This window comes from Phocoena phocoena, chromosome 19, assembly GCF_963924675.1.
Source record: "Phocoena phocoena chromosome 19, mPhoPho1.1, whole genome shotgun sequence".
In the NCBI taxonomy this organism is placed as follows: Eukaryota; Metazoa; Chordata; class Mammalia; order Artiodactyla; family Phocoenidae; genus Phocoena; species Phocoena phocoena.
The window spans coordinates 21,574,988-21,599,417 of NC_089237.1; the positions used below are offsets into that span (position 1 = coordinate 21,574,988).

At 49.3% G+C, this 24,430-nt stretch overlaps 1 protein-coding gene across 1 annotated transcript; it reads left to right on the top strand.

Annotated features, from left to right (window-relative positions):
* Positions 1-511: 511 nt before the first annotated feature.
* On the top strand, positions 512-23,440 carry PIP4K2B (phosphatidylinositol-5-phosphate 4-kinase type 2 beta). The gene is made up of 10 exons (XM_065896798.1): positions 512-670; positions 10,544-10,641; positions 13,705-13,801; positions 15,915-16,067; positions 16,958-17,104; positions 18,133-18,171; positions 18,714-18,827; positions 21,893-22,151; positions 22,619-22,722; positions 23,328-23,440. The coding sequence occupies exons 1-10, from the start codon at positions 512-514 to the stop codon at positions 23,406-23,408; spliced, it is 1,251 nt and encodes a 416-aa protein (XP_065752870.1). The 3' UTR covers positions 23,409-23,440.
* The last annotated feature ends 990 nt before the right edge of the window (positions 23,441-24,430 follow it).

Below are 24,430 nucleotides of genomic sequence, written 5' to 3' on the forward strand. Positions count from 1 at the left end.
GTGGCGCCGCCGCCATCTTGGCACGTCAGGTTGAGGAAAGAGCCAAACGCTAAATTTTGGGGCCCCGAACAGGGAGACCCTCCCGCGGTAGACAGCGAGACCTACCCAGCCCTCCTCCCCTCCCCGCTCGGCCGCGGGGCTCTGAGGCGCGCGGAGGCCGGCTCAGTTCCTGTCAGGCCCGGGAAGGAAGAGCGGGCCTGGCGGCCGCTGCCTCCCCAAAACGGGCGATACCACCCAGGCGGGGAGGAAAGGGCCTGGTGACTGCGGGGCTGCTGCACCGCCCGGGGGCGGGGTGCGGAGCGGGCCTGCCGGCTCCCTGGGGCGGGGCGGGAAGGGCGGAGCGTGGGGCGGACGGAACCACCGGGGCGGGGTGGGGAGGTAACGGGACGGGCGCGACCATGGCGCGGTGAGGGAGCGGGGGTGGGGATCGGTCCGGGGGAGGCCTGGGACCGCTGGCTCGTGTGCCGTCTCGGACGCCCCCCCTTTCGCTGCCGCCGCCGCCGCCCCGGGCATGTCGTCCAACTGCACCAGCACCACGGCGGTGGCGGTGGCGCCGCTCAGCGCCAGCAAGACCAAGACCAAGAAGAAGCATTTCGTGTGCCAGAAAGTGAAGCTATTTCGGGCCAGCGAGCCGATCCTCAGCGTCCTGATGTGGGGGGTGAACCACACGGTAACCAGCTCCCCGGCGCGCGCCCCTCCGAGCGCGGCCCCGCGCGTGCTCACGCCCCCCGCAGTCCCGGGCCTTTGCCCGGCGGGCCCCGCCAGTGACGCCTGCAACCCCTTGGCAAGCCAGTTGCACGCCCACCCCACCCTTGCACGCCGTCCCGGCCGGGTGTGCCTCCCCGCGCGCCACGCGAGGCCTGGTGTCACCGTCGGTGGTATGCCGTCGCGTCCTTCCCTTCTCTCCAGTCCCTCAAGCTTCCTGCGTCTGGCTTCGAGCAGCTCCTGGAGCGCAGAGGGAAGGCCTGGGTGGGGTGGAATGGCTTTCATCCCTTCTTCCTCTCTTCTCGCCTCACCCCGTTTGTTGCATTTGTTTTCCCCCATGTTCCTTATAATTGGCTGCCTAGCTCACTGTCCAGTTGACAGGGCAGGTGGCACTGGCCTGCCTGAGTATTCCTCTATTGCTGGTCGTTTGGTTGGTGTGACTGCTCAGAGTTTCCCCGTCCTCCAGTGACCTCCTGGCCACTGACTGGAAATCCTCCTTGGGTTTCCTTTTTTTCTTCTTGAACGGGATGTATCAACTGAAGAAGCACAGGCTTCCTTGGACCACAGACACTTTACCAGGGTCTTCCTGGGTTAGGGAGAAGGGAGAATGTAACCATTTGAGAGGGAGTGAGGCCTGCTTATGAGGACCACTCATAGTAGAAAGGATGTGTCTTCCTGAATACTGTGGTGTTCATGTCAAAGATGTTGACTTCTCAGTTACTGAGCTTTCTATTGTATGGTCATGAGGATGTGATAATGGACAGTGATTAAGATGAGAGAGAGGTTCCCTGGATCCTTGGGGTGTTTTGAGATTGGCCAACAGCTCCTGTTAGGAAGTTGGAGCCCCGCACAGTGTTTGATCTGGAGGACTTCGTTTGTGTCCTGTTTGTTTGGGATCTTCTTTCTCTTCCAGCCACTTGCTCCTTGCATTCTGACCATTTCATTGAGTCCCTACACCGGAAATGAGAAGAGGAAGTAAGAGGACCTGAAATGCCAGCTTCACCAACTAAAAGTTTGGAATGAGAAAAATGAAGCTAATGGCTTGAGTTTCCCGTGAATATCAGTTCTTTAGGCTCCCTGACTTTTCTGAGCACTTGAAATTGCCCACAAGACCACATGATGACAAAGGGGCGCAGGGCCAGCAAGACTTTTTGCTTTGCTTTTCTAGAAGAGCCTCTGGCTGGAGATTGATGAACCATAGTCTGAGCTGGGGTTTTAGATCCTTACCGCTAATACAGAAGTGCACATGGGGGTCTTGGGCAGGTTACTGTTTTCAGTAACCTCACTGAGGTGGACGTCCTGGCCAGGGTAGGGAGAACCGTTGGTTTAATGCCTAGACTTCTGGGAGCTGCTTTGATTCAGTAGTCCAGCAGCATTTGTTGCCACTGCTTCCTGCTGCCTCAGGGGTCATCTGACAACATTGCAAGGGAAACTGGGTCATCAAAATGTGAACCCTGTGTCCCTGCCTTGAAATCAATCCTTGATTTTGTTGTGCAGCTTGTTTCTCACTAGAAAGCATCCTGTCTGTATGGAGAATTGGTAGAGGTCTGAGAGTCAGGAATGTTACAGCTAGTCGTAAGGGACTTCGGGCCCCTGATTTTATACATGAAGAAATGGAGGCCCTGGATGGAGGATTAGGTCGCCTGTGGTCACAACAAAAGACGCAGCTCGTTGTGCAGTACTGTGGGCTGTGTTGGCCGATGGTGGTGCTTGAATAGGAGGTCTCATTTTATTTGCCTCCTTTTCCTTGTCCTGCCTCTCATCCAAGTGCCAGGACAGATGGGAATTATGGTCTTGTTAGAGAACCTGAATGTTACGGTCAGGAGTGTGTGCCTGTGCCTGCCAGTTCCCAGGAGTGTATGTGGTGCTTGGTTTTCTGATAGGCAGGCAATGAGTCTCTGGCAGATGAAGAGGCAACTGTGATTCCTAGTCACCCTCTATTTTTGTTAACTTTAAGAAAGTTTGTTTGAGAGCTAGCTAAGCAAGACCCAAGCCTCTGGACACAATGAACGAACACCTCAGGGGAGATGCACTGGGCACCACTGCCCTGGACAGGCCGAGCTTTGGAGCTCAGTTAGTCAAAAGTTTTCTTGCTTTCACTTAGCCTGCAATAAGGTCTAGAACTTCGTGGGTCCCCTTGGGAAATGGAGCATCTCCCCAGAAGACTATAAAACCGTGCAGTTCTCAAGGGGGTCAGGACCACATTGTTTTGGTGGATTGATAGCCTTTCTTGGAGGTCGCCTTCCTTCAGAAGCCCATCTTGCAACTTTTTGCAGTCTTTAAGTTTTCAGATACCACCTTTTCTTTGATTCTTTAGTTTCTCACCCATTTAAGCGTTTAGGCTGTGATGGTCTATGGTTGATGGTGTATGAGACATGAAGGATGGATATGTCTTTATCTGTAGTACAAGTCAGTTACATACTCTCTCATGAGGTGGTTGGTTTACTTCTGGGTGGAAAAAGAGGCCTTTGAACTCAGTGTTGTAACAGGAGCTCCTCTTGTGGACAAGAGATGCAGCCCCTGGACTTTGTGGAGGAAGACTGTGTAGGAAACAGGGAGAAAAAAATCAGAAGACTTTGGATCTGTCAGGGGAGAACTAATGGAGAGAGAAAACCAGAGTTTTAGTGAATGAAATACAGCCCAGAGGGTCTGGAGTTAGGAAAGAGGTGGGCTGGGAGAGGATGTGGAGACCGGAGGAGGCAGACCTGGCTTGATAACCTGTTGGCCATTTTAGGAACTGCGTATGTACGAAGCCTCATCCCAGTGATCAGAAGGAATAGGGGAGGTTGATGGTAACTATGTTTAGCTATTTGGAAAGCTGCCTGACTGGTTCTTCAAAGTGACTGCACCATTTTACATTTCTACCCGCAGTGTGTGTGGGTTCCAATTTCTCCACATCCTGTCAACACTTGCTATTGTCTGTCTTTTTCATTATAGCCACCCTAGTCGATTTGAAATGGTATCTCATTGTGATTTTGATTTGTGTTTCCCAGATAGCTAACAACATCGAACATCTTTTCATGTGCTTATCGGCCAGTTGTATATTTTCACTGGAGACATATCTATTAAGATCCTTTGCCAATTACTTTTTGCCCATTTTTAAATTGGGCTATTTGTCTTTTTATTATTAACTTGTAAGAGTTCTTTATATATTGTAAATACAAGTCCCTTATCAGATACATGATTTGCAAATATTTTAGCCCATTCTTTGGGTTATCTTTTTTACTTTCTTTTTTAATTAATTAATTTTTGGCTGTGTTGGGTCTTTGTTGCTGTGCGCGGGCTTTCTCTGGTTGCAGCGAGCAGGGGCTACTCTTCGTTGCAGTGCATGGGCTTCTCATTGCAGTGGCTTCTCTTGCTGTGGAGCATGGGCTCTAGGCACGTGGGCTTCAGTAGTTGCAGTGTGCGGACTCAGTAGTTGTGGCTCGTGGGCTCTAGAGCACAGGCTCAGTAGTTGTGGCACACGGGCTTAGTTGCTCCGCAGCATGTGGGATCCTCCTGGACCAGGGCTTGAACCTGTGTTGCCTGCATTGGCAGGCGGATTCTTAACCACTGCGCCACCAGGGAAGCCCTTTTTTACTTTCTTGGTGGTATCTTTTGAAGCTCAAGTTTTTAATTTTGATAAAGTCCAATTTATCTATTTTCCTCTGGTTGTTTGTACTTTTGGTGTCATATCTAAGAAGGGTTTGCTTAACCCAAGATCGTGAAGATTTACTCCTATATTTTCTTCTAAGAAAAACTCAGCGTTTTCTAAGAAAAACTCTTTTAGTTTTAGCTCTTACATTTAGATCTGTAATCCATTTTGAGTTAATTTTTGTGAATGGTGTGAGGAACAGATTTATTCTTAAGTCTGCTCAGTTCTCTCCCACATTCTACCCCCATTCTGTCCACACATTTTCTTTGCCTAATGCAGACCCAGCACCTCCTTTCCCTGCCTTTTTCTCTTTTCCTGCTACTTTAAAAATCTTTAGTAAATAGGGACTTCCCTGGCAGTCCAGTGGTTAAGACTCCGCGCCTCCAACGCAGGGGGCATGGGTTTGATCCCTGGGAGCTAAGATCCCATGTGCCGTGCAGCGTGGCCAAAAAAAAATCTTTAGTAAATATTCCTGCTCTAGTGAAGCCTTTGGATGAATTTGTCCTTCAGCAAACCTTCCCACCTCACAGCGAACACTGGGACTCAAACAGGAAAAGAAAAGCCAAGGTGTAAAAAGGAGGAATAAACCCAGGGGTGGATTTGTTGGCACCTGTGGCTCTCTGTTCTTGCCCCTTTCCTTTCTGGAGTTTCACATCTCGCTTGGACCTCCTTGGTCTCGGGAATGTGTTCCCCGACACGTCATGTTTTCTGATGGTGGCAGGTAACAAATGATTGTCAGTGGTGGCCAGCCCATTGATGAGCCACCCACAGAACCCTGGGACATGTCAGGAAGCCTGCATGCCCAACGCGCGCCTCCTGGGTAGCAATCCCTATGAAGGTCGCAGAGGGAAGTGGAGGCTTCTGGAATCAGAAGTTCACCGGACTAGAACTAGTGACTGAATTCTCGTGTCCAGTAGGATCAGCACAGAGTAAACCCTCTGCTTCTAAGTTGTTTCTCACGCAGCTTGTTTAGCCTCCTCATTATTTATGCTGATGGCTCATAGAGTTAATCTTGTGGATAATCCAAAAACCACTTACATGATGTGAGATACAACAGATTTACCATCCTAATATGTTCTGTTTATCATGCTACTCCAATGAGTTTGCATTCCGCAAGTGCACTTCTGCTGAAGGTGAAGGAGGTTGGCCGAGAAATGTGCTAGATAGTAAAGGAAAGGCACGTCTTCCTGAAACATTGCTTTAGTCACAACCTTTCATGCTTCAAAGCTTTTGGTCACTCTCCTTTATTCCCCTCTCCCTGGCATTTAAGACTCTTCACATTCTGGTCATAGCCTCAGTAGCTAACCTTAATCATCTTTCAGGCCATGAACCTTAGGCATGGTCACACCAGCTTTGCTATCTCTTTTTTTTTTTTTTTTTTTTTTGCATTACGCGGGCCTCTCACTGTTGTGGCCTCTCCCGTTGCGGAGCACAGGCTCCGGACGTGCAGGCTCAGCGGCCATGGCCCACGGGCCCAGCCGCTCCGCGACATGTGGGATCTTCCCGGACCGGGGCACAAACCCGTGTCCCCTGCATCGGCAGGCGGACTCTCAACCACTGCGCCACCAGGGAAGCCCTCTCTTTTTCTTTTTATCCTAGTGTTAGCCATCTTTCAGTCCCCCTTTTCTAGCCATCCATCCCTCCAACCAACATTTATTGTATAACTAATTGTGCCAGCCATTCTGCTAGGGACATAAAAATGGGTAAGGTAGTCTCTTCCTTCTAGGGGCTCACAGTCTAGTGGAGAAATGAAACATGTAAGCAAACAATAACCCAAGCGAATGTGATATTTACGATATAAAGATGCACATGGGAATGAGTAACTAGTTCAGCCTGGGGAAGACAGGGAAGCTTTCACAGAAGTGTTATTTAGTGAGATCTTGGATGATTCTCTTAGCTTTATTCAAGCTTCTTCTATTCTTGCTGCCATAGTCTACTACCTGAACTATTGTGATAGCCCCCTAAATGGTCTTGCTGCTTCTTATCTTTGCCCTGTCCAATCCTTACTTGATTTTGATTTCAGAATTACCTTTCTGTACCACCCATCTGATCATGTGAATTCCCAGACTTAAACCTGATCAGACTTAAACCTGAGAGGACTTCCCATTGCCTGCAGAGTTAAGTCCAAATTTATCATATAGTGGACAAACTAAGTTCAAATTCAGGCTATGTCCCTTATAGCTTTGGAGTAGTAATTTTTCTCTCTGAGATTCATTTTCCTTTTCTATAAAATGAGCATAACACTTTCCTTGCAGATTATTAGGACAGAGGAAAGGAATGGAAAACACTACCTTAGCCAAGGTAGCTGCCCATAAGAAGGATCGCACAGCACAGTGTAAAGAGCCCAGGCTTTGGCACCAGCAGACCTGGGAGCAAATCCTGACTCTACACATATTGTCTGTGTGACCTTGAGCGAGGTGCCTTGAACCTTTTGTAAAAGGCAAAATCAGATTAATAATAATTAATGTGACTATTAAATATTAGAAATATAGAATAGGATATATATGTGAGATATATGATATATAATATATAATAATATAAAGCACTGGCCACTTACAGACATTCCATAAATAGAAGCAGCTGTTATTTACTAATATTGATAATATGTGAGGCTGCTCACCTGTCTTTCCTGTACTGTCTCCCTCCACTACTTATTACCTCTGTCCTACCCTGCCACTCTCCCCCCGCCCCCCTACCTAAAATGGGCAGTATACTTTTACAGCTCTGAGGCTTGTTTCTGACTGTTCCCACAGCTGGGATTCCCTTCCTCGGGTTTTGTGTTTTGTTCCTTTTTCTTTTGGAGAACTACCCTCGTAGGCCTTTCTCACAGGTATTTCTCTATAGCTTCCTCTAGCCACCAGCTCTCCCATGCCCAGGCAGAATCAATCATTTCTTAAGCTACTTTTCCGTCTACCTTTATTCATAACTCTATAGCACTCATCACGTTGTATTTGTTATTTGTTATCTGTCTTCCCAGGTAAACAGAGACCATATCTTTTCATTTTTGTATCCCCAGCTTCTGGCACATAGTAAGGCTACACTGAGTAGAAGTTAACTGAATAGAAGTTTGGCAGCGTCTGAGCCAGATCAGGAAAGACCTTGATTGCTAGGCTGAGGAGTTACAACTTCACCCTGAGGTTGGTGAGGAGCCATGGAAGATTTTTAGGCAGGGTGTAACGTGATCTTGTTGTGGGTTCTTCCAGTGTCAAGTGCTCTTGGCAATACCAGGAGGGGCATTAGGTTCCGTTTCTAGCCTGATGTGTAAGGGCTGGGAGTCTGACTCTGACCATATTAACCTCACCCTCCTCTGACATGGCTGTTCTGTTCACCGTCCCTGTGTTCTCACTTACTTAAATGCTCCTTGACTTCCAGATTTACTGTATCATAGGTTTGTGTCATCTCCCGGATGAAAGGATAGGCCTCCCACTTCTGTGTGCGCAGTGCACACAGCGCTTCCCTTGCTGCACCGCCCCTTCTCCCTAACATAAAATGAAGCATGTAGTAGGTATTTCAGTAAGTGCTTGTTCAACTGAAATTGAATAGAACTCTCTGGGGATGTAAAATGTAGCACAACTAAAAAAAAGAAAAAATAGTACAGCTAATCCCTAGAGTGAATCGTCTACATGTGGCCCAGTGGAAATGAGGGTGAGTCTGCGTAGTTCAGCTATATGGATTGTCCAGCAGTATTTTATTATCTGTTAGGAATTTCCTGCTGTTGGATTGTATAGTCAAGAATAGATATGAATTGAGAACTAAAAACTGACCAACTTACAACTATTCAAACTATGCTGCACTTAGAATTACACAGAGAATTAACGAATGGAACATCCCTGAATAGCTCTTATTAGAATGATTCATCCTGGCTAAGGGGCAATTGACCCCTCGCAAGCAAGTGTTTTAGTCTTTCCTTCTCCCAGTAACAAGCCCTGGCCATGGCATAGAGTCTGGATTTTAGACTAACCCAAATCAATCAGTAGCAGATACTAGAACCTTTTGGTATAAAACCATATTCTTTGAGCCAGTGATATGTTCTTTCTAGCATGGTGGAATAAGCTAGAAAAGGCAGAACTTAACTTTTTTAAACTCTCAGAGCCAGGCTTAATATGCCAGGAAAAAGGAAGTGGGACAGCTACAATGAATTGTTTCTATTGGCAGAAAAATGATGCGAAATGGTTTCCTCTCTAGTCGCTCACTAAACAACCAGCTTGCCTTGTGAGCACCCCCTGGCATGGTAACTGGCAGAACTTTTTTCTGTGGCTGTTGAGCCAGTGGTGGGCATCTCAGACCTGGATGCTGGGAATTCTAAGTGTACGAGTTGAGGACTTTCGACAAAATGATGTACTCACGTAGTCATCATCCTAAACAACATATAGAACGTTTCTAATAGCCTAGAATTGCGCCTCTTATGTCCCTTTATAATCATCCACACCCCTCACAGCCCAGGCAGCCTCTTACTGGATTTCTGTCACTATAGATTCTAGAATTTCATAATAAATGAAATGGAATAAATAAATGGAATCATACACGCTGTACTTCTTCGTTTATGCCAGTCAGTTATGCCAGCAGTTTATTGTCTCTGCCCCACTGCCAACTTACACTGCTACCCTGCGGCCCCTCCCCATACACACACACTCCTTCATTTCCCTGTGAGTAAATTGGGTTTTTCACCAGCTCTAGGAAGGTATGGTTTCCCCAGCCCAGTTACTACATTAACTTGAACTTCCTCCATCCTCTGCCATTTCTAAATAAAAAAGGTTTGGAACATGAAAGGAGCAGCAAATTACATGGTATTTCCCCCCATTTATGCTCCTGGAGGAGTCCTAATGACTAGGTTATTCCCTCACTGCCACATGGGGCCTCATTGAGATAATAGGATTTGCAACGAAAGTATCCAGGAGACACAAGACTGTGCTCCCCCTGCCCCCTATCCATTAAGTCGGGACTAAGGTTCCCTCTCTAAATCCTGAATGCATTAGTGGCAACTGGGTTGAGGGTCAAATGTCAAATACTCTGCTGTGATGGGAGAGGACATCTGCGGCTAATTAGACCACTAATTGGCTAAACTGGGGATGGGGAAGGGCAGGAGCTGCCCTCTCATCTCTGCACCAATGGGAAGCCAGTTCCCTGTGCAGCCTTCAGCTCCCTGAAGCCGGGATGAAGGACAATGAGAAGGTTTGTTTGCAGTGGGGGCAAGGCACCCTCCCGCATCTCCCCCAGTTCAGCACAAGAGAGGACATGGCTTTAGGGCCTGGCCCTGCTTTAATTAGGAGAGTAAGAACGAGCCAGTGGCCAGATGTCTACCTCTTCTGCTCACTTTAATCCTTTACTTTGGAGATAAGAGTTACATACCCACATAAACCCATCCAGCTTTTTTCTTGCCCCAGGCTGATTTCTTGAGTGATCCCCAATTGTAATGAAGATGTTCAAAGCCCTCAATTAATACTCATATAGGTTGGGTGATATTTATTCATAGATCCATTTATTATTGCATTTGATAAATACATATATAGTACCTGCCATATGCAAATCGTGGTGCCAAGTACCATGTGTGGAGCCTCCAAGGTCAGTTAGATGATCTTTGCCTACAAAGATCAGTGATAGGATCTTGCCTAGCTTATAGTCAAGCAGGCTTGTGAGGTTTGTAAGTGTTAACTGCAATGTGAGGGAGGCTGTGAGACGGCCAAAGGATGGATACAAACAATGCTTCAGGAATCCCGAGATAGGAAAGAACATTTATGGTCCAGAGAATCATGGAAAGCTTCATAGGGGAGGTGCCTTTTGAGCTGGACCTTATCAGGTGGAGAGAATTTCAGTAGGTAGAGATGAAGTTGGGAACTTATTTGAAGAAAAGAACAGAAATAAAGATAAGGAGGGGGGCTTCCCTGGTGGCGCAGTGGTTGAGAGTCCACCTGCCGATGCAGGGGACACGGGTTCATGCCCCGGTCCCGGAAAATCCCACATGCCATGGAGCGGCTGGGCCCGTGAGCCATGGCTGCTGAGCCTGTGCGTCCGGAGCCTGTGCTCCGCAGTGGGAGAGGCCGCAACAGTGAGAGGCCCGAGTACCGCAAAAGAAAAAAAAAAAAAAAGACAAGGAGGGAATCCATGGACATGTGTTTGGTGAGATGGTGGCATCCACGGTGTAGCATATTGTCTCTCTGAGGCAGGTGCCTTGGCTGAGAACCTCACTTTCCCCTTGCTTTGCAGATCAATGAGCTGAGCAATGTCCCTGTCCCTGTCATGCTAATGCCTGATGACTTCAAAGCATACAGCAAGATCAAGGTGGACAATCATCTCTTCAATAAGTAAGTTGCCTGCTGAGTGGGCTCAGGTTTTGTGGCAGTTCCTTCCCTCAAGGCAGAGAGCTTCCCAAACCTCACCGTGGTGAGGACAGGCAAGCACCTAGCAGGGTGTGACAGCAACACCTGGCTCACAGAACTGAAAAACTGGCTGGGAAAATGCATTCATTATGTGCCTCTCCCCCTTGTGCCGTCCTGTCATCTCTGTCCTTTATCAGCCTACCTCCAGTGTCCCTCAGGGCTTGTGGCTCAGCCCAGGGTGATTCATCTAGGGCCAGTTTAGTTAACAGTGAGCTGCTCGGGAGCTGAGGTATCTAGTACGAGGCTGACAGCAGTGGCCCTATCTTGATCTTAGTCTGAGGCAAGAAGCTGCCAGGCATGTTCCTGGCCTGGGATGCAGCCAAGCTTCTTTCTTTCCAACTAGTGTGTGAACAACAGGCTGAGCATGGTGCCCAGGGGCGCTATCTAAAATCATTCTTCCCATTTTTGCTCATTGTGGCTTCTTGGATTAACACTGGTGTCTTTGTCTCAGACTTTGATGGAGCAGCTGCCTCACCTGGCACAGTTTGGGGCTTGCTGTAAGCCCTTTAGAGGCCTTGCTTTTTCATCCTCCTGTGGGTCACCCAAGGAAATATTTGCAGCTCACACTCTCTTCCTTTCTGCATTTGAATCCTGGTTCCACTCTCCATTGTCTCACCATCTCCACCACCTCACCAGCTGGGCTCTGTCACCCCACCATTCCCAGACTGTTAGCCCAGAGGAGAAGCTTGATTTGAAAACATCCATTAGTGGCCTCTCTCTGCCATAGTAAGTAATAACATCATATTCTAGAAGCTGTCTGTCTTCATAGCTGCTACTTGCTAAGTGGCCACCTGTATAGAAGAAAAACTGTTTCTCCTCTACTCTCACATCACTACTCACTTCTAATACCAAATGTGTGTGTTTCCCACACATCAAGCAATTCTTTAGGACACTAACTAGGTGTCCTACAATTCAGTTCAGTTCTGACACTCTCGACCTGGAGTTAGCATCAGGTCTCACAGGTTAAGGGCTGAGTCCCAGAGGACCGCCCCTCCACCCCGCTTCGGACGCCAGTCTCCAGTCCAGGTTGTCACCTGTGCTTCTGACGAATTTGCTGTAGATCAGAGGTTCCCATGACCCTCCCCCTTGGGTTGGATTAATTTGCTTGAGTAGCTCACAGAACTCAGGAAGACAGTTTACGTACTAGATTACCGGTTTTTTATAAAAGGATACAACTCAGGAACAGCCAGATGGAAGAGAGGCATAGGGCAAGGTATGTGGGAAGGGGCAGGGAGCTTCCATGCCCTCTCCAGGCACACCACCTGCACCAAACCTCCACGTGTTCACCAACCTGGAAGCTCTCGAACCCTGTCCTTTTGGATTTTTATGGGGACTTTTTTTATGACAGCGTGATTGATTAAGTCGCTGGCCACTGGCGACTGATTCAGCCTCGAGCTCCTCTCCCCTCCCTGGAAGTCAGGGGCATGGGACTGAAAGTTCCAACCCTCTAGTCCTGGTTGGTTCCCCTGGCAAAGAGCACCCATCCTTAGAGGCTTAACAAAGGTCACCTCGTTAACATAAATTCAGGTGTGATTGAAGGGGGTTTGTTACAAATAACAAAAGACACCTTTATTACTCTTACCACTTAGGAAATTCCAAAGATTTTAGGAGCTCTGTGCCAGAAACAAGGACAAAGACTAAATATATATTTGTTATTATATCCAGTATCACACCACCTAAGGAAGGAGAGGCAGTGCTACCCTGTGAGGCAGGAAAGGGGATTGTTCTGTGCCAGAGGTCAGGGCTCAGGTGTGGTCATTGTACCAGGGTCCGTGGTGTCCACCACATTGACATCTTGGCCTAAAGTGGACATCCAGTATCTTTATTTGTTTTTTCATCTTTCTTGATTCCTTTTGTCTTTTCAACAACTGTTTACATGCTAGTTATTAGACTGCAGTGCTGTTTACTAGAAGATCAGGCCCCTGCCTTCATGAGAGGCCACTGCTTTTTATTTCCTTGAAGTCTACCATCCTGGAGTAGTCAGAGGGACATACTTCTTTTTTTTTCCCCTCAGTTTTATTGAGATATAATTGACATACAGCACTGTGTAAGTTTAAGGTGTACAGCATAATGATTTGACTCACATGCATCATGAAATGATTACCACAATAAGTTTAGTGAATAGCCATCCTCTCATATAGATACAGAATTAAAGAAATAGAAAAAAAATTGTTCTCCTTGTGATGAGAACAGAGGGCCATGTTTCTGAAAGGGAGTTCCCAAGCAGGTTGACTGTTGTCAAGATGGAGGATTTGGAGGAGGCATCCCTTCAAGTTGATCTCCTTCCTCCTGGGAGTCTGTGGATTGACTAAGGAGTGGGGAGGACGTAGACTGGTGCCAGCAGCCAGCAAACGAGGCTTCATGGAAAGATGGGATCCCAGTCAGTTGACTGAGGACCTCTTCAATCTAAAGCACCCTCTCCTTCCATCCCAGTGGAAGCCAAGGGCAGGACTTGCTGGGTGTAACCATCTTCAGGATGTATTGATAGGAGCATCCCCAGAGGAGGGGGGTCCTTTGATGAGAAAAGCCTTTCCCTTTAGCAGTCAGACTGACATTTACCTCACAGCAGCTCTTCACATGCGGCCACCTACCTGCAGCAAGTACAACACTTGTGAAGTAGGGCCAACACTCAGTCTCACTTCTCTGCAGGTAAGGTTTTTTTTCCCTTTAATGTAAATTTTATTGAAAGGTAGCATGTACTCAGGAAAAGTACACAAATCATAAGAATACAGCTAGATTAATTTTTACAAAGTATATACAAGGAATGTGAAGTTTTTAAACTTTTACATGCTCAGAATCACCTGGAGTGTGTGTTAAAAATGCAGATTTCTAGACTGACCTCCAGGATGCTGAGGGCTTAGCAGCCTACATTTTCAGTGCTGCAGATTGCTCCGATCCAGGTGACCTGTGGACCACACTTTGAGAGGTCCTGGCGTATGAGTTAGAGGAATAAGAAGTTCACAAGAACATGTCTCTGCTTTTCCCCAGAGAGAACCTCCCCAGCCGCTTTAAGTTTAAGGAGTACTGCCCCATGGTGTTCCGAAATCTCCGGGAGAGGTTTGGGATTGATGATCAGGATTACCAGGTATGGGGTGTCTTTGCAAAATCGTAGGGGTTAGGGAGTGGAGGGGGGTCAGGAAGCCACAGGACAAGTAGGGAACCAAACGTGTCTACTGTTCTTGTGCTGCGTCTTCCTGTCATGTCTCACTCCAGCCCAGGCAGTCTTTCTGCAGTGTTGGTGGGCTCTTGGAGGAGTGAGGGCCTTAGAAGTGCTTCTCCTGATGCCTCACAGGCTCAGGCTCCTCTCCCTGGGAGGGAGCACAGTGGGAGGGAGACGGGTCTACGGAAGCTGCTTCATTTTAGTCTGACATTCCCAGTCTAGGCCGAAGAACCCTTCTCCTTCGTAGTTTGACTTAAAAGAGAGAATTATTGCCAGCGGGAGATGAGGCCTCTTAAAGCTGATAAGACAGATTATAAAAGGAAGACTTCAAGGGTAGTGTAACTTCTTGCCAGGTATGAGTGCCACCTCCTAAACTCCCCTGTCCTAACGTTGGGAGGGGGGCTAGGCATGGCAGGGCAGCTGCCCCCTTCAGGGGGTGATCATGTCACAGAGGCCTTTGGCCTATTGGGAGGAATCAGTCCCAATATCAGGGACATTCTAGTCTGACTCATTGTCTGGGGCTTCTGTTACTTCTCCACCCAGCACCTTCCTTGGACTTCCTCCCCTGGCAGACAGCCTGGTGGTGAAGGTGGGAGAATTTTCCACTTCACTTGTGCAGTAGTAAGAAATACAGCTGATTTTCAGTTGTCTGTTGGGGGAAAAAAGGAGTGTACAGCCTAGTGAAATCTAAAATGGATGCTCACATCTTGTAAGATACTGTCATTCCTCCCATCCCGCTCCCAGGAAGTCTTTCACAGAGTAGATCATGAGAAGCAGGGTCTCCTTCTCCTCTGTCCTCCATCCAGGGGGCCTCCTGAAGAGGAGGGTGAGGGAACGTGAGAGGAGGAAGAGATGCCAGGGACTTGCACAGTCAGGACCAGCCGTGTCCAGGAGGTGCTGGGAGGGCCTCCAGCCCCTCCTATTGGGACCAGACCCTGAACTAAGTCATGCCCTGATTGGAGCATGAGGTTTTTGGAAAACTTCTTGCCATTATTGGCAAGGTTGCTCGGGTATCTTCCTTCCATGGTGGCTCTTTCCCTTCCCCTTGGCCATCTAGCCACATCCTGTATTTTTTTTCTAATAGACTTTTGGGCAGATAATTGTGCTCAAAACTGAAATAGGGGCAGGGAAGATGGTGTTCAGGGAGGGGACTCTCTGCTCTTAGACTACCAGTGACTCAGAGAGACAGGAGATTCTGCCTGGAAATGAGGCAGGAGTAGAATTATGCTTGTCAACCCTCTGTCTTGTGACCTCCCGAAGGTCTTTTCCCAGCATCTGCTCTGTGAACACATCTCTTTGGTTGACTCGCACCTTCCCCTACTCCCTCCCCGTTTGAGGCTTCTCCTGCCTTCTGATCCTAATGGGAAGGGGGCTCCGAGAAGGAGCAGGGACAGAGCTAGAAAAGCTCCCTGGATCTGCCTCGTAGCTCTGCAAAGACAAACAGGAGTCTGAGGTCAGGGGAGAGGTGTTGCGCAGAGTGGTGAGGACCAGCTTCCTGCTTTGGGAAAGGTTTTCCAGCATGAGGGTACATACAGGAGATAAAGATGACTGTGTCCACTCCTTCTTCACGCTTGACTTCTTGAATATTTCCTAAGCTTTGTCTTCGTCACCCCCAAGAGACTGGGACAATCATCTCATGTTGCAGGTGAGGAAACTCAAGAGTAGAGGAGTTCCGTGGCTCACCCCAGGTCCTATCACACGTGAGCGTCAGGGTTAGAGCCCAGGCCCCTAACATCTGAGGCCGAGTTTTAGTTTCTAGAGCAAGTTCTCTAGGATCAGAATGAAAAGAAATATTTCAGTCAGTCCTCTTCCCATCCCAGTCAAGGATTAGGAGCAGGTGGTAAGGAACAACCCTTGTCTCTCTTATGGAAGACTTTTTGGGAAAGATGTGAATTTCCCATAAGAAATGGGGTAGATAAGGTCCCATCTGTCTCAGTGTTGTTGGCCTTAGAGCAATCTGACCCATAAGAGAAGACTCAGAATACAAGTCAGAGTCTTCATTCCCCTCCCAAGACCAGCTTTTGTCTTGGTCCATCAGAATTCAGTGACGCGCAGTGCCCCCATCAACAGTGACAGCCAGGGCCGATGTGGCACACGTTTTCTCACTACCTATGACCGGCGCTTTGTGATCAAGACTGTGTCAAGTGAGGATGTGGCTGAGATGCACAACATCTTAAAGAAATACCACCAGGTATGGTGAGTCAAGAGCCTCAGCAGCAGAGGATGGGTTGGTGGAAGAGGGAGAGGAGCCCCCGGTAGAGCTTCTTGGGGAGGGCTTGGTCCTCTTTGGTAATGGCAGGTACCTCCTGGTAACCAAGCACTTGCCCTCCCCCAGGGCCGTGTTTCTGTGAGGTGAAGTGCCTACTTGAGAAAAAGAGAAAAGAAATGAAGGCACGTTATGGATGCAGGCCCAGTTGAACAGCTGTGTCTCGTCAGAGTTGGAAAGTTTTCACACTCTGGCACCTGCCTCATTTCTTCTAAAAGAGGTCCTGTTGGCTCAGCAGGGCTGCTGCTTTTCCCGCTCCCATTCTCCTCTCATCTGGAACTTGCCCATGAGAAAGGCAGGGAGTGCCTGTCCGAAGCCTGCCTGGGTCTTCAGGGAAAGCTGGCTTCTCTCTGGCCACCTGAGAGGTGGTGAAAGGGACTTCTGGTGTTTCGGGAATTACAGCAGAAAACCCTGGGGCCTGGCATGGGCGAGAGCTTTGGGTACGAAGCCATTCAGTTTTCCCAGGCGACCCCATCACAGCCCTGCCTCTGCATCCTCTCTCTCTGCCCTTTGGCTTCCCCATTTCAGGCTGGCAGAGAAGATGCAAGTCCTAGATCAGTGATTTTCCTGCAGAATCCCAATCGGATGAAACCAAAGGGGCTCTGCACTGCCTGCTCAGCCTCTCCCTCTGCCTTGCCAGTTAGGGGTGGTGGCGGCTGTTACCTGTTGTAAGTCTGAGGAACCCCCGTGACTTCACAGAATCCAGTTTGGAAACCACTGGTCTAGAGGCTAGAATCCCAGGGAGCATGTTAGCCCAGGAAGAGCCCCGTCCATCCTGGCACCTTCACCTGTTCCTTCCCTGCCTTCCTTTCTAGTTCATAGTGGAGTGTCACGGCAATACCCTTCTGCCACAGTTCCTGGGCATGTACCGCCTGACTGTGGACGGCGTAGAAACCTACATGGTGGTCACCAGGAATGTGTTCAGCCATCGGCTCACTGTACACCGCAAGTATGACCTCAAGGTAAGGGGCCCTGTGTTTCCCAGCTCTGTGGCCTCCCTCTCCCTGAGGCGTGGAGGGGCCACGACTCCGACTTCCACATAATGGGAAAGCCGGAGTGTATGTTTTTGCATGGGCAAGTGGCTCTGGAGTTGATGTGCCCAATTCTTAGGAGCCAAAGGCTGTCTCAAGTCCAGGTGACAGTGACAAGAGGTTATTGAAGCCCCCAATGTACCATATTTATGTAACAATTGATGTGCACACAGAGGGCAGCAGTACGGGGACAGGCTGTGCTGACGCAGGCACCCTGGCAGCTGTCCAGGCCCCATGGACTGACAGCACAAGCACATTTCTAGACACGGACAGAAACACACGCGTGCCTGTGAACCACAGCACTCCGTTGTTCTTGAACCTGGCTTCCTAACTCCTGTCTCCTCACACCACTCTCCCTCTCTCTGCTGCGGCTGCGCTGGTTTCCTTTCCGTTCCTGCAGTGCCTGTGCTCTCCGCCTCCCCAGATCTCACATAGGCTGCCTGTGATCTTTTCTCTCCCTGCCCTTTTCTCCACCTCCACCTTCCCCCACCTAATTACTTCCTACTTAACCTTCCGAGCTCGGCTCAAAATCAGTTCTTCTAGGAAGCAGGCTTTGGCCACCGCCCCTCCCCAGTCTGGTCCCTGCCCCGGTACTACATGCTCTCAGAGTCCTGCCTTCTCCCCTGTACCACTGAGCACCATTGTAATTAATGGATTAATTAATCGTGTAACTCCTGCTTACTGTCTGTCTCCCCTGTTAGAAGGAGAGTTCCTTAAGGGCAGGGACTGAGTCCCTCCGTTCAGCCCGATATCCTGAGCGTGTGTCTGGTATATAGTCAGAGCTCTGTAAGGGGTCTGTGACAGAGGAAGTGAACAAGTTGCTGCCTCCTGGCCCCTCTAGGAGTCTAACCAGCCTACTTGAGTTCACCTGCTGCCTCTCCCTAAAGACCGGTGCATGTTTTTTCGATCAACGGAATTTGCCTCAGCTGGACTTCTCCTGATGGCTCTTATCCTTTCAGGGTTCTACTGTTGCCAGAGAAGCGAGTGACAAGGAGAAGGTATGCTGGGGCCTGTGCTGATCACTTGTGGAATGGGTCGCTGGGAATCAAAAACACCTTCTGTTGGCCATCCTGTCCCTTCCTCTGCTGCCGCCCCAGCCTAGTTCCCAGACATGCGGTCTGTTGATGTGAAATGCTGTGTCACTGAGCTTGTGTCTGTCCTCATCCTTGGCCTAGGCCTTGGTCTCCAGCCTTTTCCTTTGCCCTTGCTGGGTTCTTCATAGTCCTGGAGGGCTAGCAGTTTCCATCTCAGGCCAGCCTGAATCCGTGGGTGGCTGGCTGCTTGAGCTCTGAGGTAGTCTCAGGGCTCAGCAGGAAGTCCTTTGGTCAGTCCTCATTGTCTGACTCGTGCTACATATTTGCCATCCATCCCTGCCTGCCCGAAGCTGGGACTGTAGACTCCTGGACTGAGCTGTTGATTTGGCAGCTTGGCCACCTTTGTGCTGAGGACCCTTTCCTTTCCTGTACCATTGCCCCCAGCAGAGGACTCCTTGGGGTGAACAAATCAGGCCACCAGCCTAACACTGCTATTGCTCTCTCAGGCCAAGGACTTGCCAACCTTCAAAGACAATGACTTCCTCAATGAAGGGCAGAAGTTGCACGTGGGAGAAGAGAGTAAAAAGAACTTCCTGGAAAAACTGAAACGGGATGTAGAGGTATATATTTACCCTCGTTTTTACTTTGGTTAAACAGGACCTCCTCTTGTCCCCAGAGCAGGAACCTCTTTAATCTTAAGAAAAATTGAATTCACCACTTCCCAGGAGTGTAGACAAGAGGAAGGGTGGTGATTTGAGCCATGTAGGTAGTTATTTGCATCTAAAGCTAGTGCAAATGTACATTCCATTTGGGGGGACACAATTTGTGCCAGTAGAACGTGTGTAACTCAGTTTGGAGTGCTTTCCCTCATCTCTTCTCTAGTCTGTTCCAACCCCTCTTCACGCTTCCTTTCTGGTGGTGTTCCCATAGTGGAGGGGGCATCCAGCTGTCAGAGTGACAGGAAACCAGCTATTAAGATCTGCCAACCGGGCTTCCCTGGTGGCGCAGTGGTTGAGAGTCCGCCTGCCGATGCAGGGGATGCGGGTTCGTGCCCCGGTCCGGGAAGATCCCACATGCCGCGGAGCGGCTGGGCCCGTGAGCCATGGCCGCTGAGCCTGTGCGTCCGGAGCCTGTGCTCCGCAACGGGAGAAGCCACAACAGTGAGAGGCCCGCGTACCGCAAAAAAAAAAAAAAAAGATCTGCCAACCGTGCCTTTCTCTGGCTCTGATTCTCCTCTTACCTAGCAGCATTCTGGTTGGAACGGGACTTCCTGTGGAGAAGTTCCTTTGGGGAGGACAGGTGGTAAATAATGAATGTGATATCTGATAATTCAGTGTCTCCTATTTTTTTTTTTTTTTTATTTATTTGGCTGTGCCAGGTCTTAGTTGCGGCACGCGGAGCTTCATTGCTGCGTACGGGATCTTTAGTTGCGGCATGTAGGATCTAGTTCCTTGACCGTGGATAGAAACCGGGTCCCCTGCATTGGGAGCACAGAGTCTTAGCCACTGGACTGCCAGGGAAGTCCCAGTGTCTCCTATTTTAATAAACTGGGAGCCTGTTCATTAAAACCAAATTCTATAAACTTCAGAAAATGTTTTATTTTTTTAATTGTGGTAAAATATGCATAACATAAAATTTACTATCTTAACCATTTTGAAGTTGAGTTTTGAAGTTGTGCAACCATCCCCACCATCCATCTCCAGAACTTTTTCATCTTCTCAAACGAAAACTCTGTACCCAAGAAACACTAATTCCCCATACCCCCTTCTCCCTTGCCCCTGGCAACCACCATTCTACTTTGTGTCTCTGTGAAATTGACGGCTCTAGGAATCTCATATAAGTAGATCATACAGTGTTTGTCCTTTGTGTCTGGCTTATTTTCACTTACCGTAATGTCTTCAAGGATCATCCATGTTGTGCTATGTGTCAGAATGTCCTTCCTTTTTGAGGCTGAGTAATATTCCATTGTATGAATATACTACATTTTGTTTACCTGTTCATCCGTTGATGGACACTTGGTCACTAGTTAAGGTTAACTAATTAATCTAGTTTCTAGTCTCCAGAGAAACAGAATAGGGTGTAGAGAGATAGGTAGATGTTTATTATAAGGAATTGGCTCACATAATTATGGAGGTTGACACATCCCAAGATCTGCAGTTGACCAGCTAGAGACCCAGGAGACCTGATGGTGTAGTTTTAGTCCAGAGGCCAGCAGGCTTGAGACCCAGGAAGAACTGATGTTTCAGTCTGCATCTGAAGGCAGGAAAAAACTGATGTCCCAGCTCAGAGGCAGTTAGGCAGGAGGAGTTCCCTTTTACTCACAGGAGAGTCAGCCTTTTCATTCTTCTCAGCCCTTCGACTGATTGGACGAGGCCCACCTACTTTAGGGAGAGCAATCTGCTTTACTCAATTTACCAATTCAAATGTTAAGCTCACCCATAAACACCCTCACAGACATATCCAGAATAATATTCGACCCAATTTCTGGGCACCCAGTAGCCCAGTCAAGTTGACACATAAAATCAACCCTCACACTTGGATTGCTTCATTGTGAATAGTGCTCCTGCGAACATGGGTTTAACAGACTTATTTTTGTTAGTAAGCTTTACCTTAACCACCCCCTACTATGTTTGTGCTTTTATTCTGACATTTGGTTTGTCCAGAGTCTTTCTCCTCCTTTTCCTCCTTTTCTCCCTACTCTGCCTTCAGGAAGAATTTAAGGCAGTTAACACAATTCATTTGTTTTCACTTGCATGTTACTTTATAAATGTTTGCAGATGGACGGGAGGGGGTGTGGCTCACAGAGTCTCTCTTTACTGGGACCCTGGTCCCTTCTCCTTCGGCCTTCAGAGGGCATTGTCCAGAGGTGCTTGCAATGGTGCCCCTCACCTTTCTTTCCTGAGGAGATTCTGCTGATCTCCTACCACTGGGGCTTCTTATGCTTTTAGTTGTCTTCTGGGCCTGCGCATAGAGCCCCTCTGGTCCTATTATGATTCTCCGTCTAGTCAGTCAGACAGTTTCCTGCAGTGCTGCAGGTTCGTTTGTGACCATGGCAGGACGCCTGGCACATGGCTGATGGTGGCTGCTGGCTAGTTCACAGAGGACTTGGACCAGTGACTCTGGCGTCACATTAGTTAAACTGGAATGCCAGTTGGCCGTCTCCATCCTGTATCATTCCCACGCTCTTTGTTCTTCTCCGAGTCATTGAGTCCTGGCTCAGGAGACTTAGACACCATCCTGCTCCCAGCACTTGTTATATGGATGAGAAATGCGCAGGCAGCGTTCCATTATTTCTTTCCTCCACCTCACCATGGCTTCTCTTGATCCCAGACAGAATCGGCTCTTCCCTCTTCCTGCAGTGCTCCTTCTACTTTTACTCCCGCAGCCTCTGCCTGCCTGACTTCTCTTCATTCATCGGGTCAGGCTCAACTCCTTTCCTCAGGGAGGCCCTCTCCCCGCTGCTGTCGACTCCCGCAGCTCCTCGCCCTTGTGGAGTGACTGTCTTCTCCATTAGATAGTGAGCTCGTTGAGGGCAGAGGCTCTGATGTCTTATTCTCTGCTGTATTTCAGAATGGGAGAATTAAGTTGAAAGGAATGCCTTTTCTCCCCTTTCCAGATGCCACTTTGCCTCTCCAGATGTCCCTTGTAACCTGTTCCTTCCCTCTGTCCTCCCCCACGCCCCTAGTTCCTGGCCCAGCTGAAGATCATGGACTACAGCCTGCTGGTGGGCATCCACGATGTGGACCGGGCAGAGCAGGAGGAGATGGAGGTGGAGGAGCGGGCGGAGGATGAGGAGTGTGAGCACGACGGGGCGGGGGGCAGCCTGCTCTGCCCCTACGGCACACCTCCGGACAGCCCTGGCAACCTCCTCAGCTTTCCCCGGTTCTTTGGTCCTGGGGAATTTGATCCCTCTGTTGATGTCTATGCCATGAAAAGCCATGAAAGTAAGTAGGAGCCTCTGCCTGCCTGCCCTGCCCCCAGCCCTCATCCTACCCGCCCTCCCCCACTTCAGTGGGCCTCCATCTTAGTAACTGCTGACTTTGGCCCCTTTCTGCCTCCATCCTGGGTCACCAGCAGTAACGCTGTCTTCTGGGGCGCTGGGGTCCTTCTCTGTCAGGCCTTCCTTCACCTCTTTGCTTGTCCTGGATAGCTGAGGCCTGGTTTGGCTCTGGTTCACGGGCTGGACAAAGCCTCCTAAACGGTGTCACGTCAACCCCACAGGGTGGCTGTGAAGATCAAATAAGATAAGAGCTATGAAAGCTTCTGAGAAGAACTCCATGGGTCATTCCTTTCCTCACATTCAAAATGATAGGGATGAATCTGGGTGTCGTATCTGAAGGGTTATGGACCCAGCTGCTTTCTGCTCTTCTCCCTGCCTCTTCCTCCTTTCCTGCTTCCCCTTCCGCTTCAGGTGCCCCCAAGAAGGAGGTTTATTTCATGGCCATCATCGATATCCTCACGCCATATGATGCTAAGAAGAAAGCTGCACATGCTGCCAAAACAGTGAAACACGGGGTGAGTTCTCCGTGTCTCCATCCAGGCCCGGGGGGTGGGGCCTCAGACCCCCAGGGAGGCCTCCTGCTCGAAGGAGATGCTCTCGTGGCCCCTTCTCCCAGGACAGGGACCAGGAAGAGCAGCCCGCCTGGTTGCCTTGTGTTCTTTCTCCGCCGTCTACGTCCCATCCCCTCCCTGCAGCTGGCTGATATGCCCAACTTGCTTTTCTTCTAGTTCTCTGGCTCCTTCCCCCAGGGCTGCTGGGCATGTCATGCATCTTGTTGACTGCCAGTAATAGCCTTGTTTACATGCCCACACTGCTCGCCAGAGGCCTGTTTCCGCATGGGCTTCAAGCTACTGTTCTCTAAACAGGGGCCCCCCAGAGCTCTGGGGCCCCTCTGCCGTCTCCCCATTGCCTTGTTCCTGCTTCAGTGGGAGCAGCCCTGGGATTGTGAATCAGAGGAGCGGGGCCAGGGCACTTCTGAGACATGGGAACCATTTCTCAAGGTGGCCTGCCCAGTTTGGGGCGGGGGGTAGTATTCAACTCTAACGTGGAGCCAGAGGCTCCTGAATACCCAGGCCCCTCCTAGGTACAGCCTCCTGACTAGGGCCTCTGTGTATTACAGGCGGGAGCGGAGATCTCAACTGTGAACCCTGAGCAGTACTCCAAACGCTTCAACGAGTTCATGTCCAACATCCTGACGTAGTTACCCTCTACCTTCAGCCAGAGCCAGAGTGCTGGATGTGGGGTGGGGGATTGGAAGAGGGAGAGGGTGTTATTTGGGCTGGATGGGAGGGTGGGGAGCAGAGTGGCGGGTAGGGGAGGGCTTTAGCAATGCGACTGCAGCCTGTGACACTGGAAGAGACTAGCCGGAGAGGAGGGGACGTGCTGTGTGCACGTGCTCACAGGATGTAACCTCACCTGCTTACCCTTGATTTCCCCCCCATTTGACCCAGGTTAAAAAGGGGTTTCCTTTTTGTTACCCTGTAACTTTTTAAGATACCTTGGGGCTAGAGATGACTTTGTGGGTTTATTTGGGTTTTGTTTCTGAAATTTCGTTGCTCCAGATTTGCTGTTTATAACGATGTATGTCATCACCCTATCCACCCTCCCCATCCCTGACCTGCTCTCACTTCCCTTCGATTAGAGAAGCACCCGTAGACCCAGCGAAGGGTCCTCTCAGAGCACAGCGCTCTGGTGCCACAGGAGAGGAGGTTAGGCACCTCTGCCCTCGCTGCTGCATTTGATCTTGTCTAGGTTAACTTTTAATTTCATGGAGTGTTGTGCACCGCTTCCTCCACTTTTTCAGCCTCAGCTCCAAGTGAAATGTTACGTGATTCCTCCATCTAAGTGCTGTTCTTCCCGAAGGGACACTCCAGATCAACATCAGGCATCCTGGATCAGAATCAAAGATCTCAGAGGGGAGTGAGTTCATCCTCATGGGATGGTAAGGGGTCGGGGGCTGTTGGGCTCTCGGACAGCTGGTTCTCAGAGAACCCCATGATCACCACCCAAGCTCCTGGGCTCTCTCGGCCCCTGGAGTTCAGATGTCTTCTCTATAAAGCCTCCCACTGAGTCAAGAGGAACTAGAAAGCACCTTTGGATATAACAGGACCCTCGTGCTTATTAAATGGTTATTTCCCCTTGGGAAAGCCCAGAAAAGCTGATGAGTATCGAATGAGGTCCTATGCCCTCCATCCATTTACTTCCTTCTGACCTTCTCCCAGG

Bases quoted from the DNA above. Each gene is read 5' to 3' on its own strand.
- PIP4K2B (XM_065896798.1), top strand. From the start codon at position 512: ATGTCGTCCAACTGCACCAGCACCACGGCGGTGGCGGTGGCGCCGCTC. The intron at 16,068-16,957 runs GTATGGTGAGTC...CTTCCTTTCTAG, and splicing joins TCTTAAAGAAATACCACCAG to TTCATAGTGGAGTGTCACGG. The intron at 17,105-18,132 runs GTAAGGGGCCCT...TTATCCTTTCAG, and splicing joins ACCGCAAGTATGACCTCAAG to GGTTCTACTGTTGCCAGAGA.